This window comes from Ursus americanus, chromosome 12 (genome assembly GCF_024610735.1).
Source record: "Ursus americanus isolate L20-20 chromosome 12, mUrsAme1.1.p, whole genome shotgun sequence".
In the NCBI taxonomy this organism is placed as follows: Eukaryota; Metazoa; Chordata; class Mammalia; order Carnivora; family Ursidae; genus Ursus; species Ursus americanus.
This window is the reverse complement of record NC_142138.1, coordinates 45160036-45178563: the sequence shown is the minus strand read 5'-3', so window position 1 is coordinate 45178563 and position 18528 is coordinate 45160036. Positions and strand designations below refer to the sequence as shown.

Sequence of the window (18528 nt, the reverse complement as noted above, 5' to 3'; positions counted from 1 at the left end):
AGTAGAGTTTATGTGTCAATTTTATTAAATTAGGAGACAAAAAAGAATTGATATTGTCTGTCCGACTTTTCTAGTTAAACTGTTCATCAAGAATTTACTGTCCTGCCTAGCACTAAATTATATAAGGATTTTTGGCTTTATTATAAATTCTAATGAAATGTCATTAGTAGGACCCAGTGCCAATTGAATAGGTGACTTTGCTTTAAAAAATGGCAAAACCAACTTTAATATTGATATCCTTTAAGTTGGGTTTTCCATTCCTTTCTACAAAGATACTTTGTTAGAGCTACCCTGAAATATGGAAGCAACTTAGCATTCAAATATTGCATGACTTATTTCAATCAATTGCTCATAGATTGGAACCATTGTTGACAATCCAGCTGACTTCTACCATTCACGAATTCCCAAAAAACAAAGGAAGAGAACTATAGTGGAAGAATTGCTGGCTGATTCTGAGTTCAGAAGGTAAAGGAATTTATGTTTCACTTTGTATTGTGTATGTTTTCCTTTAGAATATACATAAACTTTGGGGCGCCTGGGTGGCACAGCGGTTAAGCATCTGCCTTCGGCTCAAGGCGTGATCCCGGCGTTATGGGATCGAGCCCCACATCAGGCTCCTCTGCTGTGAGCCTGCTTCTTCCTCTCCCACTCCCCCTGCTTGTGTTCCCTCTCTCGCTGGCTGTCTCTATCTCTGTCGAATAAATAAATAAAATCTTTAAAAAAAAAAAAAGAATATACGTAAACTTTACAATTTCAGGTAATTTTTAAATGGCTTTAGCACAGTATCTCAACAACAGCACTGTTTACATTTTGGATGGAATAATTCTTTATTAGGGGGAACTGTCCTGTGTATTGTAGAATGTTTAACAGCATCCCTGTCCTCTACTCACTAGATGCCAGTAGCACCGCATCCCCAATTTGTGACAAAAATGCCGACATTTCCAAATGTCCCCGTGGAGCATAAGCATTCCCAGTTTAGAACCACTGCTTTAGATGGAAGCTTGAAAATATTTGGCTAGAGGAGAATGAGCCTGCAAAGGAGATTAGGAAAGAATAGCTAAGGGGCCATTAAGAAAACCAGGATGGCATAGTGTCACAGAAGTCAAGAATGGAGAATGTTTTGAGCAGATACAAATGGAGGGAGTGGTTAACAGGAATAAATGCTGCTAAGAGATCAAACTGGGTGATGGGCATTAAGGAGGGCACGTGATGTAATGAGTACTGGGTGTTACATACAACTGATGAAACACTGAACTGTACCTCTGAAACTAATAATGCACTGTGTGTTAGTTAATTGAATTTAAACAAAATTAAATTTTTTTAAAAAAACCTAAAATTAAAAACTTCCTTTGGATATACATGGAGGTCAAAACATTTTTGCCAGGAGTTTTAGGGGAGTGATGAGGAGGAAACCAGACTGGAGAGGACTGGAGAGTGAGTTGAAAATGAAGAAATGGAGGCAATTCTTTGAAGTTTGGGAAGAGGGAGAGAGGCAAGGCTAGTAGTGGGCATGGAGTTGGAGGATTTTTTTTTAAGAGGGAGCATTTGGGAATATGTTTAAATGTCCTTGAAGCAGCTGTGTATATATAATAGGAGATTTAAAAGCATACCTCATGTAGAAACCCTTGTTGAACTTCCGGATTGATTTAATAGCAAAAGTGAAGAGATGTGTCAAGGGTTTTAAAAACGTTGTCATCATGGAAAACAAATTTAACACAAGTGTTATGTAAGCTATTTAATTAGCCTGGGTAATGGTAAAAATTGTAGAAATGAGCAATGCTCTTTTCTTGCTTATTATTCTCTCCTTGGAAATCTTATCCCCTATAGGGCTTTAATTATAATCTATATACTGTTGGCTTCCAAATGTAGTATGTCTAGTCCAGATCGCTCCTGAGTGCAGACCCACATACCCAGCTGCTGCCTCAGGAACATCCAGTGGGTTTCTCATAAGCATCTCTAGGAGTTAGTTAACTTGGCCTTTCCTGACTCCACCCTTCCAGTAAAAGCTAATCCTCTCCCAGTGCTCTATATCTCATGACTGAACAGCATCACCATCCACCCGTTAGCAGGTCTTGACACCTCCTCCTTCAGTCCACATTCATAGGCAGTCTCTCCCATTTTCCTAACTCTCTCAAGCCTGTCTTTTTCTCCATCTGCACACAGGCATGGTGCAAGCTGATTAAGTCTTTGTTTACCACGTGTTAACCATATGTTCTGGTTAAAAATTGACCTGTATTTTGTAATATTGATGATAGCAATTTCAGAAATCACAGCAGTGTTGATAGTGCTTTCACTAAAAAATAATAGCATGAGGAAGTTGGGGGAGTAAACTGGAAATTTCGTAGAATGAATCTCACAAAATTGTGGGTTAGAGGTAGTGTTCTTAGTTCATTGTTACCATACTTCAGTCACTGAATACCATTTTCACAATGTTTGCATTATCTGTATGCTGCCTGCTTTATTTTAAAAGGAAACTTTATATTGCCTACTGTAAATGGGTTTGCTGGCTTATAATTTTTGTAATGTGCATGAAGATAAATACATTGCTTAAAGTGAATATTGTCTGTCACCTAGATTTATGTATCACACTATGTGAAACACTCTACTGGCCCATCTCCACGGAATGTTTTAATTCCTTCTACAACATTCTGTTTAAGAGGTTTCTGGCCTCTGAACACTTTGGGATAGGGAACTTCATTGAACGTATTTAATGCGTCATATGTTCATTAGTAGGTATATCTTGGGACAGAAGAAGTAAGCGTAATATACAGGAGAAAATGTGATTTTCTGTGTTGTGTGTGATTTTTGGTATTGTTTGTTGAGGTACAGTTGACTACAGTGTTACATTAGTTCCACGTATGCAATGTAGTGATTTGATAATTCTGTACATTACAAAATGCTCACTAGTATAAGTGTAGTCACCATCTGTCACCATACAATGTTGTGATACTGTTGACAGTGTTGTCCTGCTGGGCTTTTCATCTCCATGACTTACTTTATAACTGGAAGTTTATACCTCTTTATCCCCTTCACCTATTTCACCCATCCCCCACCTCTGGCAGCCACCAGTTTCTTCTCTCTTTTTGAGGAACCTCCGTACTGTTTTGGCACAAGCATAGTGGTTGTGCCAAATTACATTCCCACCAACAAAAGCACAAGGGTTCCTTTTTCTCACATCCTCACTAACACTTGTTACTTCTTTTTGATCCTAGGCATTCTGACTAGTATTTGAGAGTCTGTTTTTTGTTTGCTTTTTTAGATTCCGCTTATACATGAAATCATATGGTATTTGTCTTCCTCTGTGTGACTTCTTTCACTTAGCTTTATACCCTCTAGGTCCATCCATGTTGTCCTGAATGGCAAGATTTCATTTTTTTATATGGCTCAGTAATATTTCTCTGTGTGTGTGTGTGTATCTGTCTCACATCATCTTTATTCATTCATCTATCAATGGGACACTTGGGTTGCTTCCATATCTTGGCTATTATAAATAATCGTGGGGTGCATATATCTTGAGTTAGTGTTTTTATTTGGGTATATACCTGGTAGTGGAATTACTAAGTCATATGGTATTTTTGTTTTTAATTTTTTGAGGAACCTCCATACTTTTTTCAACAGTGGTTACACCAATTTACATTCCTACAAACAGTACTTGAAGGTTCCCTTTTCTCCAAGTCCTTGCCAACATTTGTTACTTCTTGTATTTTTGATACCAGCCATTCTGACTGGTGTGATGTGATGTCGCACTTTGATTTTGATTTACATTTGCCTTGTGATTAGTGATGTTGAGCATCTTTTCATGTGTGTGTTATCCTTTTTCTGCATGTCTTTGGGGAAATGTTCAGGTCCTCTGACCATTTTTTAATCAGATTGTTTGGTTATTTGGTGTGAGTTGTGTAAGTTACTTATATATTTTGGATAGTAACTCCTTTTTTTTTTTAAGATTTTATTTTATTTATTTATTTGACAGAGAGAGAGATAGCCAGTGAAAGAGGGACCACAAAGAGGGGGAGTGGGAGAGGAAGCAGCAGGCCTCCCACGGAGGAGCCTGATGTGGGGCTTGATCCCAGAACACCGGGATCACGCCCTGAGCAGACGCTTAACGACTGTGCTACCCAGGCGCCCCTGAATAGTAACTCCTTAACAGAGAGATCATTTGCACATAAATCTTCTTCCATTTAGTAGGTTGCCTTTTTGTTTTATTGGTTTCCTTTGCTCTGCAAAAGCTTTTTATTTTGGTGTAGTCCCACTTGTTTATTTTTACTTTTGTTTCCCTTGCCTGAAGAGACATATCCATAAATATTTTGGTAAGGGTTATGTCCCAAGAGATTGGTGCTTGTGTTTTCTTCTAGGAGTTTTGTGGTTTCAGGTCTTACATTTAGATCTTTAATCCATTTTGATTTTTGCGTATGGTATAAGAAAGTGGTCTGGTTTCATTCTTTTGCGTGTAGCTGTCGTGTTTTCCCAGTACCATTTATTATTTAAAAGACTGTTTTCTCCATTGTTTGTTCTTGCCTCCTTTGTCATAGATTAATTGGCCATGTATCTGTGTGTATTTCCGGGCTCTCGTCTGTTCCATTGATCTGTTTTTGTGCCAGTACCTTACTGTTTTGATTACTATAGCTTTGTAGTATATCTTGAAATCTGGGTTTGTGACTGTTTTTTAAAAGGTGGGGGGTGGGGGGCAGAGGGAGAGACAGAGAACCCTAAGCAGGCTCCACGCCCAGCAGGGAGTCCAACACGGGGCTTGATCGCACTACCCTGAGATCATGACCTGAGCCAAAATCAAGAGTCCGACGCTTAACCAACTGAGCCACCCAGGCACCCCAACAAATGGTGGGGTTTTTTTGTTTTGTTTTTTGATCACCTGTTGAGATGATCATATGGTTTTTCTTCTTTTTCTGGTCAATGTACATTGATTTGCAAATATTATACTGCTTTTGCATGCATGGTTTAAATCCCACTTGATCGTGGTAACTGATGTTTTTTAATGTATTATTGGATTCAGTTTGCTTATATTTTGTTGAGGATTTTTGCATCTGTGTTCATGGGGCATATTGACCTGTAGTTTTCTTTTTTTGTAGTGTCTTTGTCTGGCTTTGGTATGAGAGAAATGCTGGTCTCATAGAATGATTTTGGAAGTTTTCCTTTTGAATTTTTTGGAATAGTTTGAGAAGAATAGGTATTAACTCTTCTTTAAACGTTTGGAAGAATTCAGCTATGGCTCCATCTGGTCTTGAATTTTGTTGGGAGTCTTTTGATTACTGATTCAGTTTTTTTAGTAGTAGATCTGTTCAAATTTTCCATTTTTTCCTGACTTAGTTTTAGAAGATTGTATGTTTCTAGCAATCTATCCATTTTTTTCCTAGGTTGTCCCAATTCGTCGGCATATACTTTTTCATAGTATTTTCTTGTAATTTTTTTTATTCCTATGGCATCTGTTAATTCTTCATTTCTGATTTTGAGTTCTCTTTTTTCTTGATGAGTCTGTTTTTTTTGCCTTTTTATTTTATTTCTACTCTAATCTTTATTTTTTTCCATCCTTCTACTAACTTTGGGCTTTGTTTGTTCTTTTCTAGTTCCCTTAGGTATAAGGCTAGATGGTTTGAAATTTTTGTTTATTGAGGTAGGCCTGTATCACTATAAACTTCCTCAAATCCTCTTTTGCTGCATCCCAAAGATTTTTGACCATTTTCATTTGTCTTCATGTATTTTTTTGCTCTACTTTTTGATTTCTTCATTGACCCATTGGTATTTAGTAGCATGTTGTTTAGCTTCCGTGTTTTTATGTTTTCCTTATAATTCATTTTCTTTCATATCATTCTTTAGAAAAGATGCTTGGTATAATTTCAGTCTTCTTAAATTTATTGAGACTTGTTTTGTGGGCTAGCATATGGTCTGTCTTGGAGAATGTTCCATGTGCACTTGAAAAGAATGTGTATTCTGTTGCTTTTGGATGGAACGTTCTCTACATATCTGTTAAGTCTGTCTGATCCAATGTGTCATTCAAAGCCATTGTTTCCTGGTTGATTTTCTGTTTGGATGACCCATCTATTGATGTAAATGGGATGTTAAAGTCCCCTACTATTGTATTACTGTCAACTTCTCCCTTCATGTCTGTTAATTTTTGCTTTATTTAGGTGCTTCTATGTTGGATGCATAGAAATTTACAGTTATATCCTCTTGTTTGAACCCTTTATTATATAATGCCATTCTGGGTCTCTTGCTACAGTCTTTGTTTAAAGTCTATTTTGCCTGATGAAAGTATTGCTGACCCGGCTTTTTTTCCCCCACTGCATTTGCATGGCATATCTCTTTTCACTCCTTCACTTTCAGTTTGTATGTGTCTTTAAGTCTGAAGCAAGTCTGTTACAGGCACATGTAGATGAGTCTTGTTTTTTTATTCAATTGGTCCCCTATGTCTTTTGATTGGAGCATTTAGTCCATTTACATTTAAAGTAATTGCTGATAGGTCTATAGTTACTGCCATTTTAATTGTTTTTTGGGGGGTTTTTTTGTAGTTTTTCTGTTATCTTGCTCTCTTCCCTCGTGGTTTGATGGCTTTCTTTAGAATTGTTTGGATTCCTGTTTTTTGTGTATCTATTATGGTTTTTGATTTGTGGTCACCTTGGATTCATATGTAACATCCCATGTGACAGCAGTCTATGTTAATTTGATGTCACGTTTGAACACATTTGATTAGGTTTTATTTCATTTTTAATGTTATCTTAGGTGTGTTAGAATGTGTAAATTGGGGGGCGCCTGGGTGGCTCAGTCATTAAGCATCTGCCTTCGGCTCAGGGCTTGATCCTGGCATTCTGGGATCGAGCCCCGCATTGGGCTCCCTGCTCTGCTGGGAGCCTGCTTCTTCCTCTCCTACTCCCCCTGCTTGTGTTCCCTCTCTCACTGGCTGTCTCTCTGTCAAATAAATAAATAAAATCTTAAAAAAAAAAAAAAAAAAGAATGTGTAAATTGTGCTGCTGACTTCTTGTAGGATTGAGTGAGCTATAAAGTTGTAAAAGGCTTAAATAGCTTTAGAGTATCAGCTAATTATCATCTTAAGTAGTAACAGATTTATGTAACACAGTGAAAGTGGTCTAGAACAGTTTTATATGGTTAAAGAATTTTTAATTTTTCCTAATCAAACTGTACTGATAAGCCTTTCTTTTGAACTTCTGTGGACTACATTTATCACTATTTACCATAATGGCAATTAAAATTAAGAAACTTTAAAAATATTGATTCCTTTTAAAATAAAATATCCCATTACACATTGGTATATATTTTCATGAACAAAACAAAAATGATTTAGTGCAGATCTCTTTAATGTCTGGCTTAAAGATAGTTGGAACCTCATACCTGCTGCTGCATCAGTCTGCTATTTTTACATTTTCATCCTACAGAAATGTTTAAAGCATTTGGTATCATCTGGTAACTGGATGTGGCATATGGGTCTCCAGTGGTTGAAAGTTTTCAAAAGCCCTCCTGTTATAGTTGCCATTTTTTTCTCACTAGACTGCAGGCTCTGCAAGGGTAGGGACTATGGTTGTCTTGTTCACTGCTCAGTCCCCCAGCTCCAAATACGGTTCCACATGGTGGAATTGAGTACAAAAATGCTAAAATAGTGAAAATACAAACAATTTTTTGATATTTAGAAGTTACACCACCACATCACCACCCCCATTACATTAAGTTCTGTTGTCATACTTTAAAACTTAAAAGTTTGGTTTTCTTTTTAGGTATAACCGAAGGAAGTACTCAGAGATCATGGCTGAAAAAGCAGCAAATGCAGCAGGAAAGAAGTTTCGAAAGAAGAAGAAATTTCGCAATTAAGATTCACCAAGCCACAGTATTTTACATCCCCTTTTATTTGCTCAAGATGTTTTGAAAATTAGCATCATCACACAAATTAATATAGACTGGCCCTGTTTGAAAAAAGTTGACTTGAGGGAGAATCAGTCACATACCCCTTGGGATAAAAAGATGTGTCTACTAAAGACGCACCCATGTTTAGACCCATTGAGGAAGAAAAAGGAAAACCTCTACCATTTTAATATGATTAACATTTTTGTAAAGTTTTCAACACTTGGTTATTTAAAGAACATTGAATTAAAAACATTTAGAAGGTATAAAGTTAACATATACAGAAAACTTTAAAATTACGCAATCAAAGCTAAACAATACTATAGAGCGTGTGTGTGTTTGTGTGTGTGTGTGTGTAGCGGGGAGACGGTATACCAGAAATGCCCTTTTCTAAGTTCGAGTCCAGAAAATTGGTGAAGCTGGGATACAGAAATCTGCTTGTTGCAAGCATAAAAGTCATAGTTGAGACAAAAGTATTCTTGGAGCAAATGTTAGTATATGACAGAAGAACTAAATGAAGCTATATAAAAAGAACTTAAAAAGGTAATGAAGACTTCCTAGAAAGTTTGGGTTAAAGGTGGACGAAGCAAGAGAACTGTTTTCTTTGTTTAGCAACTGAAACAAGAAGAAAGATTAATTTTATCCAGAGTCAGTGTTGTGTTCCAGGTGAATTAGGATTAAATCAATATAATTTTAACTTGGCCAGGAATAATTTTAAAGTGGTTATTTAATACCTCTCCAGTGGCAGTACACATCCTGACCAGTCTACTTGTGCTACCTAAGGAGTGTTGGCTGTTTCCCGTAATGCTTCTTAGTGGGTTCTTCCTTTAATGTCATTTTTTAAGGAACCTCTGTTTTCCCAGCAAACTGCTTGGGATTTCAGTAAATACACAATCTCATATTTTGTATTTATTGCTTGGGATCATAACCAACCTTTTGATTGGTTAATAATAGAACTGACAATGACATTCATATGTGGATTTAGGCAAGTATCTGTATCTGTTCTCTTTTACAGAAAAACTTTTATTCCAAGAATATTAAGTTTTGCCTTCCATTGGGTAAAATAAGGACCCGCTATGAAAGAATTAAATCTCAAAACGAGAAGTTAGTTTACCCTTTGCACATTCTTCCAGAAGGAGTCGTTCTCAGAACACTGCTTCAACTCATGCTACTCTGCCATAAGAATACTCAGAATTGTTTATCATTTGGTATGATGTCTCTGCACAGAAAGTTGAGGACTTACCCAGTTTTTCTCAGGGTCAAAGTGTGGATCAACAACTTTTTTTTTTTTTTTTTTTTAAGATTTTATTTATTTGACAGAGAGAGAGACAGCCAGTGAGAGAGGGAACACAAGCAGGGAGAGTGGGAGAGGAAGAAGCCGGCTCCCAGCGGAGCAGGGACCCTGATGCGGGGCTTGATCCCAGGACCCTGGAATCACGCCCTGAGCCGAAGGCAGACGCTTAACGACTGAGCCACCCAGGTGCCCCAGGATCAACTTCTTAACCTACCACATGATTTTGGGGATGGTTTCTGACTCATGAATGCTCCTACAGGTTGAAATATTTGGTACTTGAAAACTGCAGTCATATTTGTGATGTTACAGTTTGTATTACAAGTAAAACATTACTGACCTCTAATCTTTGCCACACATAAAAGCAGCATTAGAGCTTTCTGGATTAGAGGGCAGTGCTAAGGAAAGAGAATTGAGCCTAAGCGCTAAGTCTGGCTGTGTCCTTAAGCCACCTTAAGAGATGTTTTTTTGAGCATTTACTTCTAGTTAAATTTTAACATGCTTTCTTTTGTCTCCACAGATTCATTTTTAATTTTATTTCATTATATGCATTTTTGTAAGCCACTTAAATAACTTGGAACAATATAGAGAGTTTTTAACAATTACAAAGTACTTAGTGAAATAAACTGAAATGATTCAACTAGAAATCACTTAAAGTCACCTCTATTAATGTTTAAGGAACTGAAACTGGTAATACAGCTTCTTTATCTCAAATGTGATCTTCAAAAATTTATTTTAAATCTTCAAAACTAAAGAACACTATCAAAGTATAATTACAGGTAAAGGTCAGAAGGAAGTCTTCGTGTTCCCAGCCTTCTACAAATATCTGGATATTTGAATAATGGATGTATTTTCCTTTGTTTTTTAAGCAAAGCAAGTCTGGTTTTAATGATTTTTGGCTTGTGTCACTGAAGGTTCACTTACTGGAACTCATCTAAGGCTTCCCGTCTATGAGAAAGTACCCTGACTCCTCAACTGAGAAGCAACGAAGTGCTGACATGGTAGAGTGTGCGGATGAAAGAAGGGCCTTCAAAATACTGTAAGAGCTTGAAAGATTTCCGAAACACCCCATCTCTCTGCACAGTGCCTTTAAGACCACTTACTAAAAATGTCTATAACGCAACTAGTTTGTTAAGTGAGGAAATTAGGGAGAGGAAAAGGAGGGTGGAAGAAATCCGATGAAACCAGGCTGAAGTTAGTAAAATGATTCTGTGAAATGGAGTGTAACAGTTGGTAAAGGAGGGCCCTGAGCTTCCTAGTATCTAACACAAAAACCAGTTCTGTGTTTGCTGTTGATAGAAGATAAAAACTAACTGCTCTGGAGAAACTGCATTATTCCTTATTAAGACCTGAGAAACTGTCTCATGGGTCCTCATAACAAGGATGTCTGGTGAGAGGCCATACTTGGCTGCCCAGAGGACACATGGCAGGATTTTAAAGAAAAAGAAAAGGGGGGTTCAATACAACCTTGAGTAACTGGGATAAACTTATGGGATCCCACTCTTAGTTACAAGAAAACATCAAATGACATATTAATACCATTTCTGAGGTATGTACATTTTCAGTTCAGTCTCTCCATCGCTGACAACTGTTGTTCAGAGTGATAACCTAGAACATTTTATTGAAAGTTTTCAGTAAGGGTTGAAGCAAAAAATGCTTTCTAGTTAGCTGTTCCCAAGCATCTGACCCAATTGAGATATAAAATGCAGGTCTTCTCATGATTACACAAGTTTAAAGTGAGGAAGAAGTGTTTCTAGTTTAAAAGTGAAGAAGGAATGAATGCTTCCAGTTACTAATAGCTTCCAACTAGCAGGGTTAATAGCATGACCTGTAATTAAATGTCATAGCAAATCAATGTTTTATCAAAGAAATGAAACCCCAAAATGAACTTATGAAATGTGAAGTTGGTAGAACAGTGGAGAGAGGTCCTAAAGTGGAAAAAAGTTCTCAGTAAAAACTTAACATGAATGGTGAGGAAGGCAAATTATTTTAGTTACGGGTGATGGGTGGTGGACAGATGTTCCAGTTATCAGTGCATAACAAATTAACCCCAAAACTCAGTGACTCAAAAGCACCACCATGTTCTTATATATCCTGATTTGGTGGGTCAGGGCTCGGCTGGGTGGTTTGTACTCTACAGGGTATCAAATGAGGTGACTCAGCTAGTAGCAGAATCGATCTGGAAGGTTCAAGACACTTCCCTAACATGCTTAGCACCTTGTAATGTTCTCTTTTAAAAATAGGACAACGTGAAATTTTTCTTCAGGATAGCACGGAATTGCTATAAAACCAAAAGACCCACACGCTTTATGTGGCACTGAGGGGTGTGGCCTGGTTAAGTGGACTGAATGCATAGTTATTTAGGAAATTCTACTCCCCACCCACCTCTTCCCTTGTCCTGAGGGAGGAGGAGTTGCTAACTAGATTGAAGTGAGCCCAAGATACACTGGGCTCTATTTCTACAAATGAAGAGAGTTGCTGTATTAACAGGTCAAAAAACATGTGCCGTCACTCTTCCTGTTAGGGCGAAGGCCTATCATCCTCGCTTCCAACAAAGGAGGTGGGAAACTGGACTTGGAGCTTTCCTGAGCTGCACTTTTTCTCTACTAAAGGTAGGGGATGATGGGAACATAAGTTGTTCCAACAACTTAGCTGAGAAGCCATGCAGTCAGGGGGTCTCTTCCAGCTATGAGCTGAGTGGTGCTTTCCTTCCTCGGGGCTCTTAACAGTTATAACCAGAACTGCATAGGAGGGACTGGTAAGGCTCAGGCACCAAATCCTGACCTCATACCCCATGCAACATACTGAAATTCTGAGGTCTTGTTCATTAGCTCTTTTCCTGACCTTTTTAAAATAATAGGAAAGTGCTTATAGTCATCTATGTGAGAAGAAATGGATGAAGCTTTGTTCAATCTCTCATTCCTACCTACACCTACCCCCCCCCATGCCCCATAACTCAGGGAAGTTCAGAGGCGTAACATTAAAGAAAAGTACAAACAAGACACATTGTGGTTAACTAGACTTTTTCTATATCTTAAAGTCAGTGTGTTATCCAGTAAGACTTATTTTTTTCCTTAAATGTGTGTGCGTATTTACACATACAGAAAAATAGCAATGAGACGATGAGAACAAGTGATAGCTTACTTCTGGAATGTGAAGCTCATTAAAACCTTTGCTAATTTATCTGCCAAATCTGCCACTTCTCCCCACTTGAGCTTCAAAACAGGTCATCTCAGCTCCTTGATGTGGAGGGGACCAGATACGAAAGTGAGATGAAATGGTACTAGACAACTGGGCCAGTGCCTTCTCCATGCCTTGGTGATTGCAACTACTGCCCTTTTTACCTTTAGAGAGACTCTTGATTTTTTTCCTTTAGTGAAATCACTATCCTGATTAAATCAAAAGCATTTCACTCAAGATGACCCTACAGTTGCTCAGTCTCATTCAATGTCATCAATTCCAGCCACCCTCATTTCCACTCCACTTCAGCCAACTGCTGTCATTGCCTTAGACTTGTTACTTAAAACTGTTCAAAGGTCAAGGTGCTGAACTCTCAGGGTACCCCAATCTGTTAGCCTTCTTCCTTTTTTTTTTTTTTTTAAGATTTTATTTATTTGAGAGAGAGAAAGAGAACCAGTGGGAGGAGGGGCAGAAGGAGAAGCAGACTCCCTGCTGAGCAGGGATCCTGACCTGGGTCTCAATCCCAGCATCCTAGGATCATGACCTGGGCCAAAGGCAGATGCTTCATCAACTGAGCCACCCAGGCTCCCAGCCTTCTTCCTTCTAATCCAGCCTTGGCTGCACTTTGGAATTACCTGAGGCAGCTTCAATAATACTGATGCCTGGGTGCCACCCCCAAAGATGTCAAGTCCTGATCTCAAGCATTGCAGCCACTCAACTCTCCCAATCCTCCATCCCATCAAGATACATTTTCCTCCCTAATCAATCCGGACCCAATTGGTCAGACATCTCAAAAATTCTTGGTTTATCCCATTGTCTATTTTTTTCTGTTTCTGTCACCTATGAGGCCCAGCCAGGGAAGCACCTACTATTTCTTATTTGTGCAGCTTACTGAGATTTGGGAAACTACCATAAGCTATAGACTCTCAGCTGGGCTTGCACAGCTGCTCCATAGTTCTTCTATTCAATTCTGATTACTTTCTACCAAATTCAGTCTGAAAGTCAGCCAGTCACCACAAAATTGAGTCCTATCGATTATTTAAGCACCAGGGTACACCAGTAAAGACCTAGCCCCTAAACCCAGATTCACTTACCAGCTGGCTTCCCAGTAAGGCACTGACACAAGATAGGAGGGCAGGAGAAGGAGAGAAGTCAGAGTATTTCTCTCCCTCTGCTTTAGACTGGGTTAGGGCTCTGCCATTTCCCAGTCCCCACCAGGCAGCCCTCCACCACTGGATGGCCCAGGCTTCTGGGTTCTGGTAACATCATCTCCCAATGACCCTGTGGCACTAAGAGTGATAGAGGTTTCCTACTTTTCCAGTCTCTGGGTTGCCCACACTTTGAGCACTTCCATCACCTGTATAACAATTTCCTATATTAAATTCTCTAGAGTGATGCATTTTTCTGCCTGGACCCAACTGATACATTTCAGCCAAACCAAACTAGTTGATACGGAGTGTTCAGTGAATATATATTGAGTTCTATGCATGCCAGCTACTCTGCCAGATACAGTGAGTTTTTCACCTTTTATGTCATTGTTCATATGGTTAACTCCACCTAAAATATTCCTTGCTTCCTTCCCACCTAACAAAAAACTTGACCTTTCAAGCTTATAAGAAGCCAGTATTCTGAGCATCTACTCTGGGAAAGGCATGCTGCTGGGGGTACGCCCCAGGCATCATAGAACTGACAGTCTACATTTCTTCATAAAATGTTTTATCAGATTTTCTCTACTGATGTGTACACTCTTAAAATTCCCATTTGACTGCTTTAAAAAAAAATGTATTTAACAAACACCTGTGTAGCACTACTAGGCACTGTTCTAAAAACTTATAAATACAGCTGGTTTTTATGTAACCGTTCATGTATCTAAGTATGAAACATTATATATGTACAGAACAATGTAGGTAACCTTAGGTAAACCTATACCTATGTAGTAGGTGCTACGATTACCCTCATTTTATAAGTGAAGAAATGGAGGCACAGAGAGGTCAAGTAACCTAAGGTCACAGAGCTAGTAAGTAGAACTCACGCTCTTATTTTAACCTTGCACTGTGGCTGTCTGCATACCTGTTTCCACATCACCAGCAAAAACTGCTGAACTTTTTCCCTTCCTTTACCAGTTACAGAACACATGCTTTTTAGCTGGGAATGTGGCTACCTGGAAAAAAGCTATGGTTCTCACCTTTCCATGGGATGTGAATGAAAGCAGTATGTGCAACTTCTGGGAAGTGTCCCTCAGAGAAGGGTGAGCTTGAAGTGGGGTTCTCTTTCTTCTCCCCACTAACTAGTATGTTGACCTGATGGCAGGGGAGGAGCTTTTAGAACATCAGGAAAACTGCGTTTTAAGGTGAAAGAATAAAAAAGAGCTTGGATCTCTCATGATCAGGTAGTTGCCACTGCCTGAACTTTCACATGAGGAAGAAACCTCCATCTTGCCGAATCCATTGTTATTTTGAGTTTCCTGCCACTCACACCAAAGCCAATCCTAAATAATGAGATTATCCATCCGTGGCTCCCTGCCCCACACGAGGGTGAACTCTAAGAAAATGCACTCGATCTCACTCACCTTTGTATTTCTTTCCAGTGTGGTTCTTTGAACAAAGCTCGTACTCAAAAATACATATCCAACTGAGGATGAATGAAATTATAAAATATTTTTTAAATGCTGATGGATGTAGAAAGCCTCAAATCAGGAGGAAGCTGGAATGCAACCACCGCTGGCCTCTGGTCCTAGAGTCTGTTCCGACCACAGGCAGCAATAAGATGGGAGTGTCTCCACGCCCTGGGGCAACTCCCTCTTTGTCAGTACCTTCCTGGAATCCTGGGTATGTGAGGCGGAGCTGTAAAAGAGCACAAAGGAAACAGGTCTTCAAAACGGAACACCTTCAATTTTTCCTTCACTTTCATGCTTTTATCCTTGCACTCTTCCTACCTGCTGAAGAAGAGCAGACATTTTCCCATCATTCGTAGGCTTATCTTCTCACCTTACTCCCATAACATCTTTGCATCTTAAATGTTCTCATCTGTAAAATGGGGATAATTATTCCTTATTAGGACTTGGGGAATAATTAAATGGCAAGGGCTAAATAAACTTGTCGGCGTTTAGAAAAATGTTAGATGTTTCCCTTTTCCTCTTGACTCTCTTCTAGAGGCAACTTGCTTCGTCAGGTTTTGGAGAGAATACTTTCCTAGTTTTCTTCCTACCTCTCTGGCTGCCGTTTCTTAGACTCCAAAAAACTCATTCTTTGCCTATCCTTCAAATGCATGTGCTCTGGGTTTCTCCATGCACCACCTCTCTAGTTCCAGCCTCCATCATTTTCTTACCGAGACAACTCCAACTGCCCTGAACGGGTCTCCCAGCTTCCAGTCCCGCACTCTTCCAGTCAGGCATCCACACTACAGCCAGAACGGGGACAGAAGGAACACATCTAAGCACACTGCTTCCACCTAAAAACAATTGATGGTTTCCTATTGCCGTTTGAGTAAAGTCCACAGACATTAACATGTTGTACAAGACCTTCAGGACATGCTGCCTGCTGGAATCACTATAAAGAGAGATTTTGTTTACATTTCTGCACGTTAAGGGTGGGGGGGAGTTAAAAGGTATACTTATGGCTGAGACCCAGCATATAGTAAAATGTAAGGAGTCAATAAATGTTGAACGCAATTCAGAAAATCCTCAGTGGATAAGCAGTATCAGAGCTGCCCATGTGAAAGTGATCTAGCAACAATGTTTGAACTTCATCATTAATATTGGGTTTTGTTTTCATTTTTTTTTAAACTTGACTTTTTTATTACAAGGATAAGATAGGCTTATTATGAAAAAATTCAGACATTACAATGAAATATAAAGTAAAAAATGCCTTCCCTCCCTTCATATCACTGCTCCTTCTCCCAGCACTGTTAACTGTATATGCTTCCAGAAAGTTGCTATGCACAATCATAGTAATGCACATGTTATTACTATTATTAGCATTATTTAACACAAGTAGAATGATACTAAACATGTTCATTTTTATATCCGCTTTTTTCATATAATCTTGGATATTTTTCCATAGCAGTATACATACGTCTTCCTCATTTTTTAAAGGTCTGTATTGTATTCAATTATATGGCTCTACTATACTTTCTTCAAATAGTTTATTATTTTTTTAATTTTTTAACTGAAGTGTAGTTGGCATTTATTAGTTTCAGGTGTACAACAGCGATTGACAATTCTATACGTTACACAATGCTCACCGTGATAAGTGTAGTCACTATCTGTCACCAAAGTTATTACAATATTGACTATATGCCTGATGCTGTACTTCTCATCCCTGTGACTTATTTTAAAACTTAAGTTTGTACTTTTTTAAGATTTTATTTATTTGACAGAGAGAGCACACAAGCATGGGGAGAGGCAGACTCCCCACTAAGGAGGGAGCCTGACCCAAGCCAAAGGCAGATGCTTAAATGACTGAGCCACCCAGGCATCCCTGAAGTTTGTACCTCTTAATCTCCCTTACCTATTTTGCCCATCCTCCCACCCCCAGAAACCACCAGTTTGTTCTCTGTGTATTTGAGTCTGTTTCTGTTTATTTTCGAACAGTTCATTATTGATAGACATCTAGGTTACTTCCAGTTTGGGGCCATCCTAAATAATGCTGCATTTATGGTAGATAAATAAATGTCAATTTTTCTAAATATACAAAAATGCAAAGTATTAGAATACTAAAATAAATATACATCACAACCAAGTAGGATTCACTTAAGAAATGCAAGGGTTAAATGTTAGAAAATCTGTTCATATATTGCATAATATGAACAGATCAAAGGGGGAAAAAACATCCTTAGGTTACTGACAACTAGGGATAGTTTCTTAATGTGATAAAATGTGTGTGTCTATGCATGCATGCGTGTGCACCAACCCCAAAGCCAGCATCATGCTTAGTGGAGAAGCATTCCTATAATGGTCAGAAACAGGACAACTCAGTCTGTCACCATTATCACAAAAATTAACGTTTTCTGGAGATACTAGCAGATGCTTTATAAGAGAAGCATTGAGGCATAAGAATTAGAAAAAAGCTAAAATTATAATTATTTGTGAGTGATAGATTTCCAGGAAACACAACATAGTTAACTGAAAAAACTTTTCCTTTTAAAAAATTGAGATGTAATTCACATACCATAAAATTCATCCCTTTAAAAATGTTTAGTACAGTGGGTTTTTGTATATGCAGAGTTGTGCAATTATCACCACTTATTCCAGAACGTTTCTGTCACTCCCCCCAAATTAAATACCCAGTCACTTCACATTCCCCTTAGCCCCAGCACTTAGCAACAACTAATTTCTGTCTCAATAGATTTGCCTGTTTAGGATATTTTATATAAATGGAATCATACAATATGTGGTCTTTTACGACTGACTTCTTTTACTTGGCATAATGTTTTCAAAGTTTATCCATGTTGCAACCAGAATCAGTATTTCATTCCTTTTTATTGCTGAATAATAATATTCCATTGTATGGATATACCACATTTTGCTTATCCACTCATCAGTTGGTGGACATTTAGGTTGTTTTTACTTTTTATTAATAATGCTACTATGAACAATCATGTACAGATTTTTGTGTTAACATATGTTTTCACTTCTCTTGGGTATATACCTAGGTGTAAAATCGCTGGGTTATATAGTAATTCTGTATAAATTTTTGACTAATTGCCAAACTATTTTCCAAAGAGACTACAATTTTACCTCCCCACTGGCAGTGTATGAGGGTTCTAACTTCTCCACATCCTTGCCAACACTTGTTATTGTCTATCTCTTTTTTTTTTAAGATTGTATTTATTTATATGAGAGAGTGTGCATTACGGGGTGGGAGATCAGGACCTGAGCCAAAGGCAGACACTTAACCCACTGAGCCACCGAGGCACCCCTGTCTGTCTGTCTTATTATAGCCATCCTTGTGGATGTGAAGTGGTATCCCATGGTTTGGAACTGAAAAATCACTTTAAATAGTAAAATAGTTCAATTAAGATGGCTGGATATAAATTTATTTTTTAAAATATCAAAATCACTTAGAAAATATAATGGAAGAAAAGATCTCCACAAAAAAAAAACTATCTAGGAATAAAGTTAACAAGTCAAGATACATATACAGAGAAAAAAAAATTTTTTTTTTTTAAGATTAGAGACAGCCAGCAAGAGAGGG

At 38.3% G+C, this 18528-nt stretch overlaps 1 protein-coding gene and 1 long non-coding RNA gene across 3 annotated transcripts in view; one reads left to right on the top strand and one right to left on the bottom strand.

The window, feature by feature from the left end:
• DNTTIP2 (deoxynucleotidyltransferase terminal interacting protein 2) overlaps positions 1 to 12752 on the top strand; it is a 24254-nt gene extending 11502 nt beyond the window's left edge. Inside the window, exons 6-8 of one of the 2 annotated variants that reach the window (XR_015726317.1) lie at positions 356 to 465; positions 7740 to 10193; positions 11679 to 12752. Coding sequence is in view for 1 of the 2 variants with exons in the window: in XM_045801754.2 (XP_045657710.1) it covers positions 356 to 465; positions 7740 to 7833 (204 nt within the window). In the remaining variant the exon portion in view is untranslated. Of the gene's footprint in view, positions 1 to 355; positions 466 to 7739 lie in introns of both variants that reach the window. The other variant, XM_045801754.2, reaches the window with a different exon arrangement.
• Positions 9137 to 18528, bottom strand: LOC148109185 (uncharacterized). Its single transcript, XR_015726318.1, has 2 exons — positions 15662 to 18528; positions 9137 to 15360 (listed from the first exon to the last, which is right to left on the bottom strand). It is a non-coding gene; the product is annotated as an uncharacterized LOC148109185 (long non-coding RNA).